Raw genomic sequence first — 25,712 nt, forward strand, 5'->3', positions numbered from 1 at the left:
GACTGGGGTGGTAGAAGGTGGTGGATGGATGTATGACATAGGTCTTGGACCTGGACCAATGCTTAGGGCATGACACACAGGATGCAGGGCTGGGAGCAGGATTGGAATAGGGATATTCTGTAGGTTGGGTGGGCAGCAAAACACTACTTTGGGTAATGCGAGTAGACTGTCTATCATCTCAGGGCACAACATGAATTGCCTCCTGTGCTCTAGTAACTCTCCTGACCTAAAGGCTGCTGTACACAGGGCCAGTGGTGGTAGCCAGTTCTGGCGGTCAGAAGTGGATGCCACCAGTTTTACTGGCCAGTAAGCCTATACACGAGGCTAATAATGGTATCCAAAATTTTGTCATCTGTGGCCACCAGTGTGTCGTTAGAGGTGGTGGAGTATACAGTGTTACGTGTTTCTTCAGGAAAAATATGGCATGGGACAGTGACAGTTTGAGGAGGTTTTTAATGAAGTAGTGGGTGAAATTGTAACTTTAAGTGAGGAACTGAAAACAATTTTAAATCAACATAGTGTATGGGTAAAATATTGGGTAGGTCAAAGAGAAATCCTTGTAGCATCATCCACTTAGTTTCGTGAATGTCAGTAGAAGATCCTTTAGAATATAAGAGACAATTGAGAATGAGGGCTGAACAATTTAATGAGCTTTTGAGTATAATTGAGCCTCAGATAGCCAAGAGATATAATGTTATGAGAAATGCAATAACTCCCAAGCAGAAACTAGAGTTTACGCTGTGGTATTTAGTAAGTGGTGATAGTTTTCAGTCTCTGGCATTATTATTTCACATACCAGTCACCACAATTTCAATATTCATTCCTGAAGTTCTCCAGGCAATCAAAAGTGGATTACGACACTACTTAAAGGTGAGTTTTACTGGTTGATTCTTGTGTAATTTGATAAAAGTAGACGTGCAGAAATTAATCTAGCCATATCTTCTATTAGTTACATAAATATTTAACTGATTTTTTATCACTGTTATTTAGAAACAAAAAATCTTCATCCATAACCTACTATTACAAAACTTTGTCTGCCTCCGTAGCTCAGTTGACAACGTTGCTGACTACCAGGCAGGGGACTGGGTGTTGTGTATTTGCTATCATCATTTCATTATCACTGACATGAAAGTCGCCAAAGTGGCTTCAACTAAAGAGACTTGCACAAGGCAATAAAATGCCGCACAATCAGTTCACTTCATTATGAAACTTTGACAAGGCAAACAAAAAGTTCATTCTTTTTTTCAGGTATTATAACTGACCCAAGTTTTCTACAAATGAAACATTACTTTATATAAACATTAACTCAGTATTTATTTCTGGAGAAGTTATTGAAGATTTCTGTAAATCAAATAATCAGCTGTGAATACGTCTGAGTTCAAACTGGTATGGTCCTCTTCTTCTTCAGACACATGAGGAGATGTACTTCCATACGGTAATGGTGAATATGGTGCAAGTATTTTAGCTTTTCTTTGGTGATAAGGCTCTGGAACTTTTGTTGCAAGATTGCAGAGCTTCTGGCAGGAAGTATTCTCAATTGGCCAGCAATTTGTTGGCCGCAGAGGTCATACTGATCCACAACTTTTTTCGTAGACGTTGGTCTCTCCGTAGCAATTTTTCGTAATTTAGAAATTGTACTTTCAACTTTGGAAAGTTTTGAAATGTGTCTTTTCTTTGAAACTGGCATCGCAAATTGGTTCTCTTGAACCAACATTCCTGTTGCTTTTAGTGTGCTCTTAGCAAAGCTGTCATCATCCATGACTTGAGTATTTTCTTCCTCATTTTCTTGATGTTCAGTAAGTAGACTAATGGCTTCCACTTGTCCATTATCATATTCTTCAGTGGGACTTTCCTGAAAGATACAAATATGATATTATAGAAATTTTGTAATGATTTGCTTATTTGAATAGTATATTGTTTAGTTTTTATATAGACTAACAAATCAATAAATTAATTTTAACGTTTATTTTTTATTTTTATTTTGTTGAAGGTCCCTCAAACTTTGGATGAGTGGAGACAAATACAAAACAGTTTTGAGATCAAATGGAATTTTCCATCCTGTTGTGGTGCATTGGATGGTAAACATACTTCCATCAAACGGCCACCTGGAAGTTGTGCAGAATTTTACAACTACAAAGGTGGTTACCAGCATAATACTGTTGGCTTTGGTTGATGCCGATAGTAAATTCATTTATCTAGATGTTGGCACAAATGGAAGGGCTAATTATGGAAGTGTGTTTAGGCTGTCTACTTTGAAAACAGCCACTGACAATAGCAGCCTGAATTTGCCTCCAGATTACATTATTGTAGCAGATGACGCATTTCCCCTGAATACAAATTTAATGAAACCATACTCAAGAAGAAACTTGTCCTTAGAAGAATGCATATTCAACTACCAGTTATCAAGAGCACAGAGAGTTGCTGAGAATGCTTTCGGCATATTAGCAGCTAGATTTAGAGTATTTCAAAAAGAGATTAAAGTTAATTTATCCACAGATCTATTAGTGCAAGCTGCATGTATAATTCACATTTGGTTACGTACAGTATCGCCAGGTACGTACTTTGAAAGAGGATGGGCTGATTATGAAGAGACAGAAACAGGAGTGCTGCATCCAGGGCTATGGCGCACAGCTGGAACTGAGCTACCATCCATAAGTAGCATTTGTACAGCAAACGCCTACTCAAACCAGGCATCAGAAAGGAGGAATAATATGGCTGCTTACTTCAACAATGAAGGACAAGTTACTTGGCAAATGAATGCCATCGGAATGTAAATATGGTGCAAGATGATTAGTAATTCAAACTTCAGATTGTATCTACTTTTGTTCAACAATTTAGCTTTTCTACTCTTAAGAAATTAGTATTTTAACAATCTCTAATAGACAGTTCAGAAGCTTTTAATACTTTTTTGTAAATAATCAATAAAAATTAGTTATCATATTATCAAAAAAATTATTTCATTTTGCAATTAAAATTTTTTGCTTGGATTGGAAAATACAATTAAACATTGCCATGTATTAACAATTCTTAAAAAACAGTTTTTAGCTATTTCTATATTTAGTAATTTTTGAGCTATGTACTTAGAATAGAATACATTAACTTACCAAATTTGATTGAGAGCCTCGAGTTACGACGACGCTGTTTAGAAACGTGTCAGCTGTTTCGAACCAAGGTAGCTTCGGCGTATAAACATCATCAGTGCCAGCTCCGCTTCTTTTAGATGAGATAACTTTTAGTAACTGACTTCTGTATGTTGTCTTGATAGTCTTTATTCTAGCTCTCAAAAACACAACACCGGGAACAACTACATCCTGACTTTCAAGGTCTTCTTTCAGTTTCAAAATACTACTTTCCCTTTTTGTTTTGTTGGAGTAATATACATGGCTTATATTCAACAGTAGTTCATAGTTTCAGAAAGTTTCTAAAAATGTTTCAATATTATCTGTGCCCCACTTCATGATCTTCTTAGTACCAGTAGTTTTGTTTGCACATGAACAAGACATATAAAGTCACTACACGACAGCACAGCACAACCACTTGATCTAAGCTCAAAATCAACGGCAGGGGTCCTCACACGATGGCGGAATCAGCTCCAGTGGCAGCCGCTGCACTTAACAACTGTCCGATAATGACTGCCGGTAGGTCACATGATCTGCTACTGGCTGCCTCATTGGCCACAAAAATTAAACATTTTTGACTTTAGTGGCCGCTACTCGCTACTGGCCATGGAAGGCGCCAGTACCCCTACACACAAGGCCACTGGCATTACAAATGGTGGCAGCAAATACTGGCCAGTTATAGTGGACGCCACTACTGGCCTCGTGTACAGCTGTCTTAACCCTCCAATAAAATGTGTCCTCAGAGTCTTTCATGATGGCATGCTTCAATAAAATCTTCTCAAGCTTGTAAACTGAGATTATTTTAATGTATCCTCCACTAAAATATTTTCTACTGCCTCTCTTCTGTCCACACACCACTCATTCCCCATCCGGATTGTGTACTGCCTTCTCCCCTTCCCTCCACGCAAGCACACACTCACTCACTCACACACACTCTCTCTCTCCCTCCCTCCCTCTGAACCCTCTCCCTCTTCAGCTTCTTAACCCCCCACTCTCCATCTTTCTATATCTCGTATATGCTCTATCCTCTGAACCCCTTTTATGTTATTGAGCAGCCGCAAAGTCATCTGTCGAAAGACATGCCTTACGCTATCCCACTACCTCCTCCTTGCCTATCCCCTCTGTACCTCATCCTTCAGCCCAGGCAACTGCTTTCACTAATCAATAATTGGTCTTGTCATGCTTGCAGCAGGATGCGTTTGGAAGTGTGTACTTTTGCCAGAAAAAAAGCTCTATAGTTAGTGTGAATACTGTTTTCTGATACGTGTGTCTATGTGCCACATATCAGTCTGCTATGTGTGAGTGGTTGCCTTTTCCTCATTTTAAATACTGAAAGAAATTATTTACAAGGTGCTGTACACCACTTCTCTTCTGCTTTTCTCACAACAAACAGCATACTGAAAGTTATTGCTGTACACTGGTCAACTCTACAAAAGAAATGTAGTGAATTTTTGTAGTACTAGTATCATTTGGATGCACTTAACTGTATTTTGGACATCTTTCCTTGGACTGTAATTCGTGGCAGACCTCAAGCAGCATCCTTTATCAGTAGCCAGCAGTAATCACCTACGAGTGATACTCTGTGTGTTTTGTATGCCCTTTCAAATACATAAAAACTAAGTGATGGTAATGTTTCCTGTGCTCACCAATAACTGTAGAAGGGTTATTTGAGAAATTATCTGAATGGGTGTGGAGAGAGTGAATTTCAAATTTCATAAATTTCTAATAATTAACAATCCGACTATTCGAAATAAAATTCTCCGTAACTGATCAAAAAATTTTCCTAGCAATTCGAGAAGAGTTCATAGACCACAGAATCGTTTGAAAATACTTTAATATTTGTAAAGCTAAGCCTTGAAAATTTTTGTACAAGATATCTAAAAGCATATCCATTATGACAGCAAAAATTTTAATCAGTGTAAAAGAAGAAGTATAGTCTATCAAATTCAACTAGTCAACATTCTTTGTTCATTCTTGCAAATATTTATGGAGTGGACTGTCTTTCCTTTCAAAGTGGAAAGTATTCACTTGACCTGTACATAAAAAGAAAAAGCTTTTTCATATCTACTGAACATCAAATATGACTGGAGTCATCTTCAAATCAAGCTCGGATTTGTAGGGCTTTGATGCAGATTAATTACAGTGCAGAATTCAAATTCCCACATGTTTGCCATTTAAACATATCAAAATTCATGAACTTCAACATATTTGCCACATTCTAATGTGCCTCTTCATGTGCAGTAAAAAGACTACAACAATAAGTGGCAAAATAATGTGTATTGGCAACAATATAGATTGAGGATTAAATTCTGAGGAATCTTAAAATTGCCTCCCTTCATCTAGTTTTGACTCTACATTCAAAGGTCTCACAGACTTTTTTACATTACAACAGAATTGAAAGTGTGTGTTTTGGTGTTAAAAAAAGTTGGTAAGGCATTTGACATTCTTTTAGATACACATCCCATCATTCTTAGCAAGTGCTTTCAACAGTTGATGTCGAGATGTCAGCAACATCTGGTTTACAGTTTTGTCTTCCAGCTCATTTTGCTTATTATGCATGATGCACTTGGTGGTAAAGACATGAAACCAGGACCACTTGTAGCAGTTGTCAATGATCTGAAAATATATCTAGAAGAAACAGGTGTAGCCTCTACAATGGAATGGGGAAAAAAATAAATGCTTATTAAGCCAGAAATATTTCTCAACATAAAAACGATCTTCTGTCTGTATTACTTGGGTTAGCTTTCTCTTCTGAGAAGCCGATGTCACTTTTCTTCAAACAAACAAATAAAAACTGCATTATTCATACATTTATGCAGCATATTAATTGCTACAACTATATGTACATATAATACTAAAAATACTTCAGACAGCAGATAAAACAAGATATGAACTGCTATTAACAAAACTTTTCGCATTGAACCACAGGACAGAAATAGTCAGCCTCTAAAAAGAGAGACCTAAATACCAAGTGCCATGAATCTCCACTTACTACTCCTGTGTGGCTCTTGAATAATGAAAATTGAAATCAAGCACTGTATTTTCATTCAGACATCATTTATTCAAAATATGCTACCAGTTTCAACAACAAAAAGTGTCATCCTTAGGCCTCAAGTGTAATCTGCCATGAACATATGAATCACAATGACAAAGACCAACAGAGTCTTCCAATGGAATCATTAACCTTATTAAGCGTGTTATGCAAGCATGTGCAACAGACAAAGTTCAGTGGGGGGGGAGGGGGGGGGGGAAGAGGGGGGGGGGGGGAACTAACTGGATTCCATAACTTATAGTAACAAGACCTCCAATTGTCAGATGACAATGGCTGAAACAGGCAGCATGTTTTGAATAAACGACAACTGAATTCCAATACAGCTGTTGACCTCAATTTTCATTATTAATGTTCTTCATGTCCGACTGTTGCCCCATTGTCCTTGATGGATTACAAGAGACTCCTGCGAGAGGTCAGGAATGTTGAATTCATTTACACTGTATAAAATATCCAAAAAGTTCAAATTTTGTCCTCAAAATTAATTTCAGCGTCACATTCTGCTATAGTTTTCAATACTAAACCGTGCCACTGAAGTGCCTCATTCTCAATTTCTGCTATTTTTATATCATTCACATAAATAAATACAATGCTCTTTCAAGCCAACGCCCAAAAAACCATGTTTATAATCTGATGGAAACTGCTGGTGAATTTGTTAATTCAAATCAAACTGTCTTGGGCATGTCATAAAGAAAGTATACTTCCAGCTCATCTCTTAACCATCAACATCTAAGCACCGATTCTTGAGATCTAAGAGTGTAAAACATACAAGCAGGTTACAATTTATCTAATCTATGGGGTAATGGATAACTATCTTTCACTGTAATTTTACTTAATTTTCTGTAACCTATACCGATGTTACACTCCCCATTTTTCTTTTTACAGCTACAGCCTGGTTAGCATATTTGGATTAACTTGGTTCAATAAAACACACCTGGGCTTGGTTACCAACAATCTCTTTCTCCCCTGGTGACAATTTCTGGGTCTGCTATTAGTTGGTTGTGTTTGTGTTTTTTGGGATGTAATTAGTCACTAATATTTCAGTACATTCCTCTATTTCATCACTAACAGTGCTTTTAATACAAAAATCTGGTTCATCTGCTTCACAGACCACATGAGATGAGCTTCCACTTATGGCTCCCTAACTGTACCTCCAGCCTGTTTAAGTAAACATCAGCTTGGTCAAATATATAATTTCCAGTAGACATGTCTAAATTTGTAATATTTCCAGAAACAACATAAACATCTTCAATTAGGATAGAAGATGAAGTACTGAACTAAAATTTGTGCCAAAGTGCACAGCCTGTGAAGCAGTCATTGAAATGAAGGATATCATGTTTGGCAGCGTGTTCAGCAACAGGATGGTCCACTCGTTTCTTGGCCACAGTTTGTCGGTGGCCGCTCATGCACACAGACAGCTTGTTAGTTGTCATTCCCACATAAAATGCAGAACACTCGTTGCAGCTTAGCTTGCAGACCGCGTGACTGGTTTCACAGGTAGGCCTGCCTTTGATGGGATAGGCGATGTTAGTGACCGGACTGGAGTAAGTGAGGGTGGGAGGATGTATGGGACAGGTCTTGCATCTACGTCTATTACAGGGGTATGAGCCATGAGGTAAGGGATTGGGAGCAGCAGTTGTGTAAGGATGGACGAGTATATTGTGTCAGTTTGGTGGACGGCGGAACACCAATGTGGTAGGCGTGGGAAGGACATTTCTCATTTCAGCACATACCGAGAGCTAATCGAAACCCTGGTGGAGAACTCCAGTGGCTCCAGTCCTGGGTGGCACTGAGTTACGAGGGGAATGCACCTCTGTGGGCGAATGGTGGGACTTTGGGAGGTGGTGGAAGACTGGAAAGATAAAGCACAGGAGATTTGTTTTTGTACAAGGTTGGGAAGACAATTACGGTCAGTGAAGGCTTCAGTGAGACACTTAGTATATTTCGAGAGGAACTGCTTGTCACTGCAGATGCGATGACCATGGGTGTCTAGGCTGTACGGAAGGGAATTCTTGGTATGGAATGGCCTTAAGGCCTTAATGGCTGAAAGCTTTAACTGTGAAAATCTTTTTGTTGTGCCTATCTGCAAGTCAGCATCTCCACTATATGGCAAAAATACACAGATTTACATTGACTATGTTGTCAATGTGAGAACTGCGCTTATCTTTTTTCCTCTTTTTCCTTCAGTAATGACAATATTTTACTCTACTAGTTTGGTATGTTGCTTTTGCTTCTTCATTATCTTCATCCTCAAATTCTACATTAATTTTCAATACAAACTTTTCTAAACTGGATGAACATTAACAAATTTCAGCAGTTATTTCATTCTTTAAGCCCCTTTCAACAACAATATACTGCAGAGTGAAAAATTCATTCTGTAAACCATCCCCCAAACTGTGGCTAAGCCTTGTCTCTGCAACGGTCCTTCTTCCAGGAGTGCTAGTCCTGAAAGTCATGCAGGAGAACTTCTTTGTAGTTTGGAAGGTAGGAAATATGGTACTGAAGGAAGTAAATATGTGAGGACAGGTCATGAGTAGCTTTGGTCTCCAGAAGGGTCACACAGTACCCACATTTGGTACAAGTATAGCTTCAGAAAGTTTTCTGTTTATGGAAATTTGTGTGGAAACTGAAGTATTTCTTGTTTTTTTACGAAAAAAACCTGGAAATATGACCACTTTATAAAATGAATGGAAATCTTTTTGTTCAACATTATCATCTAGAAAACCACATTTCACAATAAAAAGTATTCTTATTGAACTGATACACATTTACAGTAATTGAAAAACTCTTAAATAATTGTGACATGGTCATTATCCATTAACATACACATATTTACAGTCAGTAACCAAAAGCAGCATATAATGTTTCATCTCTTGATTATAAACTGAAACAATACTTTGAGGCAATAGCTTACTCATGCATTATGATTTAGATAAAAAGAAATCATCAGACTGCAACAAGAAAGTAACAGTAAGGTCATTAAACATCCAACATAAATACCAAATTACTTTTACACGATGCGTTCTTATTGCATTGGACCATAACAGCAATAAACATCAGGGTATAGTGACAGTAGGAACATTCCGCATAAAATAACTTTAAGTTGAGTAATATCTAAGTTATGTACTTACAGATGGTCAAATGATGAGACCCATCGAAACTGTACACTGCAGCTACTACAACAGAAATACTAAAATGTGGATACTACTTTAAATGAAAATGAGGTTAGAGAGATAAAGAGATGTATATGGAGGTGAGGAAATGCAATAGTAGCAGAATGAGAAAAAGAAGAAGCAAATGATCATATTAAACAGCTAGTTGTGTTCCACTGCTTTACTAACACACTGTAGTTATTCAGTAAGCATCATTCGGTGAACATTATAGCAAAGACGTCAGCTTTTGGTACATACACCTGCACTTCAATTTATTTGTTAATTTCCAATTTGGACTTTTGCCATGGCTACTATCCAAGGCCACTGGCATTCTGTACTTTAGTATTTCAATTCCCTGAGATTTTGAATGAAAGAGGGCACAAAGGAGGGGGGAGGGGGAGAAAGAGGTAGGTACGTACATAGGTACATAGATAGATAGATAGATAGATAGATAGACAGAGAGATAGAGATAGAGAGAGAGAGAGAATGCATGTGCACAGATGCAAGCATGACACACACACAGGTGTGACACTGTGTAAGACAAAGGCACATTATATATAGTGACCAAAGCACCAAGCTTTCAAAGCTTTCAACACAGCAAAGTTGTTATATATTGGTAACATTTCACATGAACACTGGACAACAAACAAGAATGCAACATAAAACAACCCTCACAATCACAGCTTCTCTAACAATTAGCCTTTTCCATACATGTCACCATCACTATTGTCCTTCTACTTTTCAAAACAGTATTACACTTACACAATTTTTAAAGACAATCACACCAAGCAACCAGTTGTATTAATCTTGTTATTTATATGCACACACAAATGACTTTCAACAGTCTTTTTATCAAAATATAATCCATACCATTTATTCAACAGTTACAATTAAATAAGGAGTTAAAAACAAGGGTATTATAGAAAAATTTTCTCTTGGGAGATTTGTAATCAGTATTATATACTACTATTATTAAAAAAATAAATTATCATTACTGCACACTATCACATATTTACAGAGATTTAAATTATACGATTTGATACAAATCATAGTTTAAGGCAAATATATTCACAAAGAGGAACACTTTGGATTTGGTAAGAAAGATGGCCTTTTAGATGGTGGCAATTTTTTCCCAGGAATTGCCATTAGACCCAGGCCACTGTTAGAACGACCACCTCTTGAACTCTTCTTGGGGCTATACTTTTTGCGCGGTGATGCTGAACCTCTACCTCTCCTGTTTTGAGAAACATAATTGCAGTACATTAAATACTATACATTAATCACCACCATGAGACTAACAACTAATTAACATTCCACTAAATATGTTCTCCACCTCAAAAATAGAATTCCGTACAATATGTGACTATTTATGAATAATTTAAGAGGTATAGTTACCAACTCACTATATAGTTGAGACTTTGAATGGTTGATAGACACAAATACAAGACTACAATGTTGCTAAGTTTTTACACACACACACACACACACACACACACACCTGCACAGGTACATTCTTTCGACTGGCTACATTGTATCAGCAGTGCATCTTGACTAGGGGTGAGGGGTTGTACCGGGAGAAGCGAGCGAGGGAAAAGAGGGGGGTGGGGAGATAGAGGGAAAGTGGCTAATGGCTGGGAGGGAAGAGGCCACAAGTGCACAAGATAGGAACGAGGAACTGGTGTAGGCAAGAGAAGTGCATGTGGCAAAAAATGGTGAGGAGTGAACTGGGAGGGAGCAACTGAACAGAGAAGGAAGAAGAGGTAGACTACAGCGAAGAGGGTATAAGTGTAAAATGAATGAAGTGAGAGGGCATGGAGAAAAGGTTGGGTGCGGGGAGGGGGGATCAGGTTTGTGAGATTTAAGGATGTGTCGTAAGGACAACTTACATCTCATAGTTATGAGAAGGTGTTATTGGGGAGGGGTGCTGATGGGATAGATGGAGGGGAATGGGGCAGGGGGTGGGACTCAGCTGACACAGGTTGTAGGCAGACAGTGAAGTCTAGCTTCTGCCACTGTTGGTCAACTCTGCTCTCAGCCAAAACTAGGCAATGGATAGCTGATTGACAGTCGTACACACGTAAAAGACAGTGTAAAAGCTGCAGCAGAACTTTTATGTAGTATGCTGCTCTCACAGGTGACCCTGCTTCTCACAGAATAGGATATGCCTGTGGCAGGCTGGAGAAGGATGTGCTGGGTGGGTGTCTAGGATAGGAACTGGACCAACTTAATAAGAATGGTGACAAGACGAACTTAAAACAATTAATGTCCAATTTCTTTCCAGGCATATTTTTCCAAAATATTCAAAAAAAGCAATGTATTAAAGAGCAGTTGCACACTCAAAAGTGGAAACACCTACTTAGCATATCACAATTTGGATTTCAGAAAATTATACATTCACTCATCAAACAGTTTAATCCTTAAATAATATCACTGATTGATCTTTTTTATGACCTTTCCAAGGCATTTGATTTAGTAGATCATGTTACTCTCTCTGAAAAACTCAGGTTTTATGGAATTGATGGCTTAACGCACAGTGACTGGGGAAAACTCACAAAAGGAGTCCTACTGGGTTCAATTTTGGGTCCACTCCTATTCTTTATAAATGTGAATGATTTTCTACATAGCATTCAACAAGCAAATTGGTACTTTTTGCAGATGATACTAATGTTATAATAAATCCTAGTAGCGAGAAAGCAACAGAAGAATTGATAATTGATATATTCCAAAGAATTATTAAGTGGTTCTTTGAAAATGGACTCTCCCTAAATTTTGAAAAAAAAAAAAAACCACTACATTCAGGTCTGTACAACAAATACGGTCATACCAACAACTGATGTAGCACATGAGCAGAGGTCAGTAAATTGGGTATGATGCTCCAAATTTTTGGGTGTACATATTGATGAAAATGTGAACTGGAAACTGGAAGAAGCATATTACTGAGATTCTCGAACAATTAAGTTCAGCTCTTTGTATAATTACTAATCTAGGAAACCAACATATTTGGCACATTTCCACTCAATAATGTCTTACGGAATAATTTTCTGGGGTAACTCATCACTTAAAAAGAGAGTACTGACTGTACAAAAACGAACAGTAGGAATAATATGTGGTGTTCACCTGTGGGCATCATGTAAGTACCTCTTCCAGGAGGTAGACATTTTAACAGCACTGTCACAACACATATATATTCACTAATGAAATTCATCATAAATAATATAGCACAATTTGAGAAGACCAGTAAAGTCCATACTTACAACACTAAAGCGAAAAATAATCTTTATTACCCGTTGCTAAAGCTGTCAGTTGGAAAGGAGATCCTATGCAGCAACAAAAATTTTGGATCCTTTGGCCAATAACATAAAATATCTGACAGGTAGTGAAGCATGTTTTAAATCTAATTTAAAATCATTTCTCCTGAGCAACTCCTACTATTCCATTGATAAATTTCTACTTAAAAATTGGTAATCAGCAAAAAAAAGTGTAGCTGCATGAACAGGACTAAAAATAGTAACGTGTTCATTAATGTTAACAGTAATACTGTGCACACACCCTGGAACCTGACTTGTTCTACATCATTTCAATAAAAAAATTGTTCAAATGGTCCAGGAAACATCTAACTAACTAACTAACTAACTGACTTGAATCTTCTGCAGGGGTATGACGCACATGACAAGGAGTTGGGAGTAGGTGTGGGATAAAGATGAACCATGATATTTCATATATTGAGTGAGTGGTAGAATACCACTCTGGGAGGCTTGGCAAGGCCTGTAGGTAGAATGTGAAGCATGTTGGCTCTGCTTCACAACCTGTACCACCTGAATTCTCCTGTAAAATGTCAGTTTCACTGAACTACATAGATGAGATTTGCTATTACAATACATATATTGCCTCAAGCTCAACCCCCACCCCTCTTCTCATTGGCCTCAATAATCTCCCTTTAGCCCTGTCACTCACCCACCTCCACCCTTGTCCCAATGGCCACAAATTTTACTCATTCTACATTTACACTCACCTCTCCGTAGCCTCCATCTTCCACAGTTCTATCTCTGCCTCTCAGTCCAATCTTCCTTGAAATGGTGAGCCAAACTCAACTTCCCTCAGCCTGGACAAGAGGGAGCTTACTGTTGGCGCATTCCTATTTGTGGACATGCTGCATCCCTCAATTAGTTGTTGTCACCCCTTGCTCACAACTGTCCCTTCCCATCACTATCCCCCCCATCACTCAATCAACTCTTCATCCTCACCCTAGTTAAGTTACACTGGTGGTACCATGTAAAAGAGCAGGTGTATGTACATTCTGCACTAATGATCTCTGCAAAAGGGCACAGCCTGAAAGCTTAGCAACATTTTCAGTCTTGAGAATGAAATTTTCACTCTGCAGTGGAGTGTATAAAACAGTGTGTCGGACCGAGACTCGAACTCGGGATCTTTGCCTTTTGTGGGCAAGTGCTCTACCGACTGAGCTACCCAGACACGACTAATGCCCCATCCTCACAGCTTTAATTCCTCCAGTACCACATCTCCTACCTCCCAAACTTCACAGAAGCTCTCCTGTAGAACTTGCACAACTAGCACTCCAGGAGAAAGGATATTGTGGAGACATGGCTTTGCCACAGCCTGGGGGATGTTTCCAGGATGAAATTTTCCCTCTGCACTTAATCTGCCAGGAAGTTTCATAACAGCATACACTCCACTGCAGAGGAAAATTTCATTCTGAAAACATCACCCAGGCTGTGGCAAAGCCATGTCTCTGCAATATCCTTTCTTCCAGGAGTGCTAGTCCTGCAAGTTTCGCAGGAGAGCTTCTGTGAAGTTTGGAAGGTAGGAGATGAGGTGCTGGCGGTATTAAAGCTGTGAGAATGAGGTGTGGGTTGTGCTTAGGTAGCTCAGTCAGTAGAGCACTTGTCCGCGAATGACAAAGGTCCTGAGTTTGAGTCTCGGTCTGGCACATAGTTATAATCTGCCAGGAAGTCTCATTTTCAGTCTTGCTTATGTGTCTCTTGACCACTCACCACAACCATACAGTGCACTGTTACCTTTGTTTCTTCTATTATTCATAGTCCACCAAAGACTTTCCATTATCATACCATTACATCACCACATGACTATATTTATGGTTATTAATTAATTACTTTATATGGATAAGGACTTGCATAACATAACAAAATTCTGGCGTGCCACATTTTAACAGCAAGACTAGCCATCAACTGTTGTGGTAAATGTTACTCCACATTACATGAAATAATTTGTTATAGAAAAATTAAGTGTCGAGGTACTGTTTTCCAACGCCTACATAATAAAACTACAGTACCGATCATTATATTTAAGTTCTAGATTTTTTTTATTATCTGCCCAATAGAGAAACTAATTATCAGTCAAGTGATTTAACATAACTGCCTCACAACTACAAAAAAAAATCTAGCGTAAGTTACATTTAACCTAATTGCATCAAATGACTAGCTGTAGTTGCAGAGGAAAAAGAAGTGAAAGCGGATGTCAGTGTAGATGAAATAAGAATCCACGTATATTCACAGATATCTTGAACATCACATTAAAAAGTCTAACAAGATATTTTTAATCTTGTATTTAACATGTTTTGGACATGTCCCAGTCTTAAATGGAAGACAAATCTGAAGAAACCTTTACAATGCTACTGCTGAAATATAAGGCTAGGTGGGAATACGGCAGAGCCAGGCAAGGACACAGGATATACTTACCCAGATTTTCCTCCCCGACGGTACCTTTTTGTTCTTCTACTAGAACCTCCCCTTGCTTTACGTTTTACACCTCTTCTAGGACTGCTGAAGTACGGTGAATCATGTCCAATGCTATCAGCGCACAACCAATCTTCCTCTTGAGAATTCTGAGGTTCTTCTGGTGTTTCTTCTGCAAGCTCAGCAAGAAGTACTGCGCAAGGTAACACAATAGAAATAAAATGCTTTGTTAAATAACAATTTCTCAATGAAATTTAATTTTGTGAGTGTTAAAAATAAGGAGAACTTTTGTTGTGCTCACATTTGTTGAGTTAAAGCGGATTTTCTGGAAGTTCCTATTTTTAAATGGATAAGTCTGAAATGCTAATTCCAGGAAATCATCTACAGATTGCATAAACATAGCAAGTGATAAATAGTAACATCATCTTTCCCTTACAGCCTGGCCACTGAAGGATGGCATATTTGCAGTGACAAGAACTCCCTTGCCCAGTATACTGAGGGTCTGACCAAGGCCTTCACAAACAGACATTAACCCCCCACCCTGACCTATTCCACAAACAGATATCTCGTGCCATCTCCCCTCACATCCCAATCCTCTCCAACAAGCAGTCAAAAAGGAGTGCCCTCATCACCACTCAGTACCACCCCAGACAGGAATAACTGAACCTCATACTTTGCCAGCACTTCAATTACTTATCATCATGTCCTGAAATGAGGTACATCCTAACAGAGATCCTTCCCACCTTTCCTAAGGTGGTGTTCCACCACCCACCCAAACTCTCCAACATCCTATTCCATCACTAAGCCACTCCCAGTCCCAACCCCTTGCCACAAAGATCATATCCCTGTGGGAGACTCAGGTGACAAGACCTGTCCAATCCATCCATCCAGCACTTCCTATTCCAGTACTGTTACTGGTTTATCCTACACTGTCAGGAACCGCCCCACCTGTGAAAGCTGCAATGTCATATACCAGCTCTGCTGCAATCATTGCACAGCTTTTTATATTAGTATGACTACCAACGAGCTGTCCACCATGATGAACGGCCACCCCCAAACTGTGTCCAAGAGCCTATAGCACAACATGCAGCTGAACATAATATGCCCGATTTCAGCAGCTGCTTCACTACCTGAGCCATCTAGATCCTCCCCTCCATCAGCAGCTTCTCTGAACTGCGCAGATGGGTGTTGTCCTTACAACAGATTCTCTGCTCCTGTAATTATTCTGGCCTCAACCTATGGTAACATACTGTCCCCACATCCTCTAATCAACAGTTTCCACCCCCTCTTTCTTATCACCACCTCCCCATTCTTGTCTCCTCTTTGTTTTCAGCCCTGTTACAATGCACCAACCCATCTTTCCCAACTCCTCTCCTTTTTCATTCCGTTTTTCCTACCTCCCTACCCTTCGACCTCCTGATGCTGCACCTGTTGGCATCTAGTCCCTGCACATTCTGGCTCATAGTGCTCCTCTCTCGCACCAGCCACACACTGCTATCCCTTCCCCTTCCCCATTTCCTCCACATTTCTGCTTCCATTACATATGATACTTGCATTCTGGTCTGAGCTGCGACAGTTGGCAGTCATATGCGCATGAGGTGTACTTGCTTGTGTGAATGAATTGTGCGTGTTTCTCTTTCTTTTTCTGATAAACGCTTTGGATGAAAGTTTGTGTATGAGAGTCTTTTAATTGTGCCCGTCTGCAGCTTAATATGTCATCATTGCAGTAAGTGGCAATCTATCTTTTCCTACATTGGACCTGAAGTTTCCATTTCCATAGAAAGAAATATTTATGTAAAAAATAATTTAGACAGATGAATGTTATGTTGATCTTGACTGACTGATCATTTGTATTCTAGTCCTCCTCCTTATCTTCTACAAAGTCCAGCCCCTGACTGGGTTTGCTTGGGACATAAGTCATCAATGTACCTTTTTATTCTGTCCTTGGTTCATTATCTTCATGCCTGCTGAACTTATCAGACATTTTTGTAACAGATTTTAAGTGGTACTGCATTTATTTAGCTGCCACGAAAAACAGAAATTAAAAAGAGCCAAGGCAGTACATTTCACATTCTGCTAACAGAAGAGACTTAGTCAAAGTTTCTAAATTTCCACACAAAAAGCAATGATGTTATTTGCCATCAACTTGAGGAATCTCAAGTAATGCTAGTTGGGCAGTAGCCCCTATGGAGAGTATCTTCCAGAAATAGCAGAAAGTAATGTGTGTAAAACATAGAGTCTTAAATTCCTGATCACTGTAGAAGAAACAAAGCCCAAAGTTCCATCAAGAGAGCCAGTGTCAGCTGCAACAAGACAAGGCCCAAGATATGTGCAGCCTCAAGACCTGTATGCCTAACGCAGTTATATATTTCTACCACCCGAAAGTTAGAATGTTCCGTGAAGTGTGCCAGTCAGTTGTTAATGATGTGAGCCTTTTTGCTGCTCTTCATGATTATCATCCTACAACTTCAATAACTGTAAGATTACTTTATTCCATTTTCATTAATAAATCATTTGTCATGTTTTTCTGATAAATGATTTGCTTATGAATGAAAATAATTAAAGAAAACTGAGCAGTTGTCAGTAATTACAGTTTGTTACTGAAACACAAAAAGATGGAATTACTCCATTTGTTACCATCATACTCATTAGATATTTTTCCCTTTATTTCCTATACAATACTGGTGGTTACCACATCATATTTACAGGAAACAGTGAAATGCTTATGAGGTATCATATCATTAAACTTATGATTCAGTAATTTATTTAAGCCATCCAGACTCAAATGGTCCAGTTAATTTTTCAAGAAACATTTTCTTTTGAGAAGAATCTTCAATTTACCAGGTTTACATGCCAAGTGACCATAAAAATGTCGAGCATAAATTATTGTTTATTTACAAAAAGACATGGTTCATTAGAAAACTCTAATTCCCTCTTTCCAGCAAACGGTTTACTTTCTATGAAAAGTCATTAAACAGAGAAATTATCGATAAGTAAAGTTTTCCCTTACCTGAAACTACTTTTGTTATTTGAACTTTTAAGCTTCTTTGTTTCCCAGATCTAACGTTATTCTTTTATTGTGCTAATCTTTTTCTGATATAGATAATATGATTATCTGAATAACATACTAACTAGGAAATTAGGAGATGGGGAAAATTACAAACCTGAGACATTTAGATGAAACTCGGTAACCACCGCATAGACATACATTTTACCAACCAAATAGTACCTTGAACTAGTATACTTTTGCAGTTATCTAACCTACAGTTAAACAAATTATTACGTGATTCAAAGGTACTACATCACTACTGAATTTGGCCCTTGTATCATTATAACATCGATCTCGTAAACTGGGAGAATGGAGTACTGACCACATGCCCCTTCATATCTGCATCCAGTGATGTCTGTGGCCTGAGGATGACACGGTGACCAGTCGGTACCGTTGGCCTTCATGGCCTATTTGGGTGGAGTTTAGTTTATCACTATAAAATAAAATTTAACTACAAATTTCACTAATTATACTTTATATATTGCAGTTCACATCTAACCATCAACTCATTAACACCTATATGCAGTTCACATGAAGCGAGCGTCAAGTTAAAATCTCAATGAAAGTCCGTTGACAAGGACATAAAGTTGTGACTTGTGTTATTATCTGTTACGCATTTACTTTAAGTTGGTACCTAGCTGTCAACCAGTCAACACTTCCATGTCAAAGTCTGTCTTTACTATTTTATTAATTTCTCCATGTCAATAACTGAACATTTGTGTATTGCTACCAGTGATTAGAAAACCTATGGTGTCCAGCGGCTATGTAACCAAAAACAACTCTTTGCTATTCATGAATCAGAACTCGCTTGTGAAAGTGCAATGTAAAAATATTGCCACTGTCAGAATATTTCACAGTTTACTGGAAGTGTCTACCTATGATTAACATTCTATAAGAAAACTTATAGAAAAGCTGGTCATTGTGTTTACAAGAGTGATAATTGTGACAACTAATCAAGTGAAAAAAGGTGTGTGTTGCATCTTTCATTTAAAAGTTTGTTGTAAAACCATGCTGCAGAAAGACGACAGACATTCGACCACTAGCTACCGACGGCCATCGAAAACTCACATGTAACGCATGTTCCACAACTCAATGAGAATCAGTAATACTGTAAGTACATACCCAATTTTTCAGCAGCATGTTGCTGAGTAATCTGAAGGAGTGCTTTCCCATACTTCTCAAAGTTAGCTTTTGTTACATGGGATATTTGCAACATTTCTTCTTCTGTTTCAGGCATCAGTTGTGACATTGCTTGAATAGCCTATATGATGACAAACAGAAACCATCAATGTCAAATTTTTGAAAGAAATATAATAAGTTTTTGTAAGATAAAATAAAATTAATCTATTCAGACTGCTAACTCACACCACCACTACGAACGAAAGAGCCAACTAGCACCTTGTACAAAATATTAAATCATTTAATTGTGTCACATAACTGTTAATAAAAGGAATTATGTATTAATGTCTTGTTTCAGAGAGTCCACGACAAAGATGCGTATCTGCATAACAAGTACCATATTTGCGCAAATATAGTACACATGCAAATATGGGGCCAACGTATACTTTTGACAAGAGATTATAGTAAAAAGTAAATCTAGAATATAGACTGCACTCCTAAATTGACACGAAAGTTCTTAGACATGACTTTGAGCTGCATCTCTCCCCCCTCCCTTCCTCAATTCCCTCATAACTAAGGATGACTCATAACCAATAGGTTAGTTTTGCATATTAGGTGGTCTGATGACACAGTGGTAAACAAGTTAAAAGTGAGGGCAAGAGAAAAATTTATCATTTAGTTTCTGAAGTTTCTCAGTGACAATAGGGAAGGAGCGCACTTGTAACACAGTTAAATTTAATCTTGAAGTTATCAGCTATGCAAAAGAACACGGGAATTGGGAGGAGGAGGACGAGATTAGTGATTAACATCCCGCTGGCAACAAAGTCATTAGAAACGGAGCATAAGCTCAGATTAGGAAAGGATGCAGAAGGAAAGTGGCTGTGCCCTTTTGAAGAAACCAACCTGGCATTTGCCTTAAGTGATTAAGGGAAATGACAGAAAGCCTAAATCAGGATGGCGTGACATGGGTTTGAACCGTCGTCCTCCCAAATGTGAGTCCAGTGTGCTAACCATGCCACTACCCTCCTCGGTATGGGAAGTTGGACGCAGATTTCATGTTGATGAAAAAAAGCATTACTCTGTGTTGTGTAAATGAAGAGAAACTGTTAAAGAGTTCAAAAAGTCAATGAATCATTTCGAGGGTAAAAAGTACAAATATCCAGATGTCGAAAGAGATTTGCTTGATTTTGTAGTTTAAAACAGGAAATGTTGATACATCATTACAATTTAAATAAATCAAATCAAAGACTGCAAAACAGCACATAAAAGAAAAATTTTGGCAATGGAGTTTAATGTTTCATATGGGTGGCTTCAGTGATGAATGCAACAAAATAATCTGTTTGTCGCAGAACTATAACTACGCAAAAACTGCCTAAAGCTTAGGAAAACAGTTTGACATCTTTTCAGTGTTATGCGATCCAATTTCATCAAATTATCTTCCATTAGGAAAGTGGAATGTGTTATGCGACTGTGATATGACTTTAAAAATGGTAGAGAGCAGCAATCAGTAGTCATTTCTGTTCTAGCTTTATTAAAGCAGACCCAGATTTTGGCTAGTAATTAGCCACCATCAATGCAGTATTTCAGAGTTGTTATACATGTCCTAGTATGTCTACATCTGTTGTTTAGGCTTCTGTTACAGTTCATTAAAGACTACTCAGACTGCTTTAATGAAGCTAGAACAAAAATGACGACTGATTGCTGCTCTCTACCAATTTAGAAATGATCCAACATCGACACAACATATTTATTTACATTCTCAAATACAGAGTGTAGACAAATGCCAGTCTACTCCGATATGCTGAACAGCACTATAATAAATAATGTAGGGTACTATAGTGTGCAAATACATACATGTGTGCTGAAAAGCAGTGGTGCATAGTGATGCTGAGCATTATGGCTGATGTATGAAAACTGCCACTGGATGGTTTTTAATTAGAGAACCCTCTCCAAGGGAGAAAGCTTTTCAGCTCATGTTATTGTAAGAGCTCATGACAGTGGGTGGTGGATGACAGAGGAACTTGTCCTACATTGGAATAAGTGGCCAGGGGCTCTTCTTCACTAAAAATAAGTGCTTCTGTTGGATAGTTTTTGAAGGCACATTGATGATCGAGTGAAACAAAAACTGAAAGATGGAAATTGTGATCTAGCAATTATTCCTTGTGGCATGACATATGCGCTGCAGCCCATGGATGTGTGTATCAGTCGTCCGTTCAAAACAAATGTGAGACAAGTCTATAGAAACCACATTATGAAGAAAGCAACTTCGATGCCAGGAGGCCATTTGCAAATGTGTGTCTGTGCCAGAAGTGTGTCATTGGATTTTGGCTGCTTGGTGGTCAACATGGGAAGAACTTGTCATGGAAAGTTTCAAAAAACAGGAATTTCCAGTAATCTTGGTGGAGCTGATGATGATCTTTGTGACAGTAACTCTGGACAGCATTCCCTATCATACAGTGAAGATGAAGAATCAGATGCTGGTAATGCTAAGATGGTAAAAAGCTATAGTGCTCAGTTTGGGTAAGTACAAACAAGCTGACACAGTTTTCTGAAACAAATGTGATTTCCTTTTTCTCAAGAAGAGCTACTGTATTTCCAAACAAGTTATAAGTTTTTCTGCTACTTTGCATCTTTGATGGATTACAAAAGTAACTGCAGTAACTTGGAATGGTATTAATTTCAACCCAAAAAATATGTGTACATGTCACTCAGAGATTGACTGTTTATAATCTGACAGGAAAAATCTCAATTATAGGCCACATCATGATTTTTCAAGACAAAATTTAGGAGAGGAAGTGCAGCTTGTATTTGCACAAATACTGTAATAGAAATTGAACAAGAAAATCTTGTGGTCAATTAAGGAAACTAACTATTTTCTTACCTGTACATTCATAATAGATGCACTGCTAACACCCAGAGAGTCAGCAATTGCATTACACATATCCATAAGATCGCTGTAACACCTCTCTTCCAACAGCTTAAGTTCTTTAGCAGCTGGAGAATCAGTAACTGCTGTAGAGGCAGTTGTATCTTTGGCTGCACTTGATCCTTTCATAGCCATTGTTAACTGAAAAAGTAATATATTATTCAAAGTATGTCAGTTTCCTTTTACACAAGCCAGGATTACTGTCATAAGTATACCATGTGAGCCAAAGCAAGTATGTTTAATGAAGAGCATTCTAGCTAAGAATATAACAGATTAATAAGCTTCTGAAACTGAAAAGGAAAACCAGAGGAAAGGAGTGCCACAAAAAAGCTAGTAGCATTTACACCAGTAGTCAAGTGATTAATGCAACAACAGAACAGAAAAAAGATAATGAAAGTCCCACAGTAACAGCAGGCACCTACTCAATTATAAACTTCATGAGGGTGAGTGGAATGTTGTGGTGAAAATGAAGGGTTGCTTCTCGCCAATCACACTGAAAACTGGGTCACAGCATGTTAGCTGACAGAATGACAAAGTTGTGCAAGAATAATGCACCTCCAGTGATGAATATTTATGTACTGAACACTAAGTATCAGTTAGGTGCTGTTTTTTCATTGCAGGTAATAAATGTGATGCAATGGCAACAATCATGTGTGTGGGACCCATATCAGATAGGACTAATAGGAGATACTGAATGTACACAGGGAAGGGCAGCACAAAAGGTGATAGGCTTGTTCAACCCATGGGAGAATGTTGCAGAGACACTGAACTGGCTGACTCTTGAAGACAGAATAAACTATTCTGAGAAAGTCTATTAACAAAGTTTCAAGAACCAGCTTTAAATGACTACTCTAGGGATATACTACAACTCCCTATATACTGCTCACATAGGGATCATGAGAATACATTTGGAATAATTACTGCACGCACAGATGCATTCAAGCAATCATTCTTCCCACGGCCTATACATGAATGGAACAAGAAGAAACCCTAATAACTTGTACAATGGGATGTGTCCTCTGCCAGGCACTTCATGGTGGTTTGCAGAATGTAGATGTAGAGGTAGGTGCTGCACACCAATAATGAAGGTGGCAAAAGATGGACAGCGATGGATAGAGAACATTATTTAACAGTATTTTTAAATTCATACATCAATTTTGAGAGATTATTTCAAAAAGGTAAACAGGATGATATGCAGGAAAACACAAATATTTAATCTTGCCCTGTTGTGAAAGTTAACAACTGCAAATGCAGCCACCCTGTTCCTAATCTGGCAGGGGAAGGTATCAGATGGTGCATAAATCTTGCTCATCAGCTGACTTAAAAATATACACATTGACATCATGGCCTTTGCTGTACTGTTGATTGTGCAAGTGCAGCAGAAAAGTTTTTTGTACAGTACTACAATCACTTTCATTGATGCAAATAATTTGTGATAAATTGCAGCAACTGTGCCCTTTATTCCTCTGGAATAAGGCAAATGAGGGTGGATTTGATAATAAGAAGTATAATTGCATGAGTCTAGTTCAAAATGAACACTTATGTACACCATTATTGACATGTTTTTCACCTCCGTACATTGCCACACTCATCAAGAGATGATAGGTTCCTGTCACCACTCACCAGGTTTGTCCAGTGTAACACTAATTTTGAATGTTTGGTGCAAGCTTCTGTAGTACAAGGGGGGGGGGGGATGGATTAGTGTGTGTGTGTGTGTGTGTGTGTGTGTGTGTGTGTGTGAACTAGACGTATGCAGTCATGCTTGTTGTTATCAAATCCACCGCCATCTGCAAACAATGGAAAATCCAGGCTGGAATATAACAGTATTATGAAAAGGAAAGCTGCCTCTCACCATATAGCGGAGATGGTGGGACCCACATAGGCACAACAATACGACTGTCACAAATAAGCTTTCAGCCAGTAAAGCCTTCATCAAAAGTGGCTTCAGTTGCCAGTGACTGCAGTCATGAGTGAGTGAGTTGCATTTCCGTGTGTGTGTGTGTGTGTGTGTGTGTGTGTGTGTGTGTGTGTGTGTGTGTGTGTGTGTGTGTGTGGAGAGGGGGGGGGGGGGGCGGCACAAGCTTGTTGTCTATTTTTGACAAAGGCCTTACTGGCCGAAAGCTTATTTGTGACTGTCTTTTTGTTGTGCCTATCTGCAGTTCAATGGCTGAAAGCAAGGGGAAACTAAAGCCGTAATTTTTCCCGAGGACATGCAGTTTTACTGTATGATTAAATGATGATGGCGTCCTCTTGGGTAAAATATTCCGGAGGTAAAATAGTCCCCCATTTGGATCTCCGGGCGGGGACTACTCAGGAGGACGTCGTTATCAGGAGAAAGAAAACTGGCGTTCTATGGATCGGAATGTGGAATGTCAGATCCCTTAATCGGGCAGGTAGGTTAGAAAATTTAAAAAGGGAAATGGATAGGTTAAAGTTAGATATAGTGGGAATTAGTGAAGTTCGGTGGCAGGAGGAACAAGACTTTTGGTCAGGTGATTACAGGGTTATAAATACAAAATCAAATAGAGGTAATGCAGGAGTAGGTTTAATAATGAATAAAAAATAGGAGTGCGGGTTAGATACTACAAACAGCATAGTGAACGCATTATTGTGGCCAAGATAGACACAAAGCCCATGCCTACTACAGTAGTACAAGTTTATATGCCAACTAGTTCAGCAGATGATGAAGAAATAGATGAAATGTATGACGAGATAAAAGAAATTATTCAGGTAGTGAAGGGAGACGAAAATTTAATAGTCATGGGTGACTGGAATTCGTCAGTAGGAAAAGGGAGAGAAGGAAACATAGTAGGTGAATATGGATTGGGGGGAAGGAATGAAAGAGGAAGCCGCATTGTAGAATTTTGCACAGAGCATAACTTAATCATAGCTAACACTTGGTTCAAGAATAATAAAAGAAGGTTGTATACCTGGAAGAATCCTGGAGATACTAAAAGGTATCAGATAGATTATATAATGGTAAGGCAGAGATTTAGGAACCAGGTTTTAAATTGTAAGACATTTCCTGGGGCAGATGTGGATTCTGACCACAATTTATTGGTTATGAACTGCAGATTGAAACTGAAGAAACTGCAAAAAGGACGGAATTTAAGGAGATGGGACCTGGATAAACTGAAAGAACCAGAGGTTGTACAGAGTTTCAGGGAGAGCATATGGGAACAACTGACAGGAATGGGGGAAAGAAATACAGTAGAAGAAGAATGGGTAGCTCTGAGGGATGAAGTAGGTAAAAAGAGGAGGGCTAATAGAAATCCTTGGGTAACAGAAGAAATATTGAATTTAATTGATGAAAGGAGAAAATATAAAAATGCAGTAAATGAAGCAGGCAAAAAGGAATACAAACGTCTCAAAAATGACATCGACAGGAAGTGCAAAATGGCTAAGCAGGGATGGCTAGAGGACAAATGTAAGGATGTAGAGGCTTGTCTCACTAGGGGTAAGATAGATACTGCCTACAGGAAAATTAAAGAGACCTTTGGAGAGAAGAGAACCACTTGTATGAATATTAAGAGCTCAGATGGAAACCCAGTTCTAAGCAAAGAAGGGAAAGCAGAAAGGTGGAA

The 25,712-nt window shown here is 38.5% G+C and overlaps 1 protein-coding gene across 1 annotated transcript in view; it reads right to left on the reverse strand.

The window, feature by feature from the left end:
* Positions 1–8,966: 8,966 nt before the first annotated feature.
* Positions 8,967–25,712, reverse strand: part of LOC124709129 (Bloom syndrome protein homolog) — a 189,955-nt gene continuing 173,209 nt past the window's right edge. The window contains exons 21-24 of the mRNA XM_047240790.1: positions 22,084–22,269; positions 19,206–19,344; positions 15,038–15,227; positions 8,967–10,554 (exon numbers count right to left, since the gene is read on the reverse strand). Coding sequence (XP_047096746.1) covers positions 10,389–10,554; positions 15,038–15,227; positions 19,206–19,344; positions 22,084–22,269 — 681 coding nt within the window. The 3' untranslated portion in view covers positions 8,967–10,388. The remainder of the gene's footprint in view (positions 10,555–15,037; positions 15,228–19,205; positions 19,345–22,083; positions 22,270–25,712) is intronic.

Source organism: Schistocerca piceifrons, chromosome 7 (genome assembly GCF_021461385.2).
Source record: "Schistocerca piceifrons isolate TAMUIC-IGC-003096 chromosome 7, iqSchPice1.1, whole genome shotgun sequence".
In the NCBI taxonomy this organism is placed as follows: Eukaryota; Metazoa; Arthropoda; class Insecta; order Orthoptera; family Acrididae; genus Schistocerca; species Schistocerca piceifrons.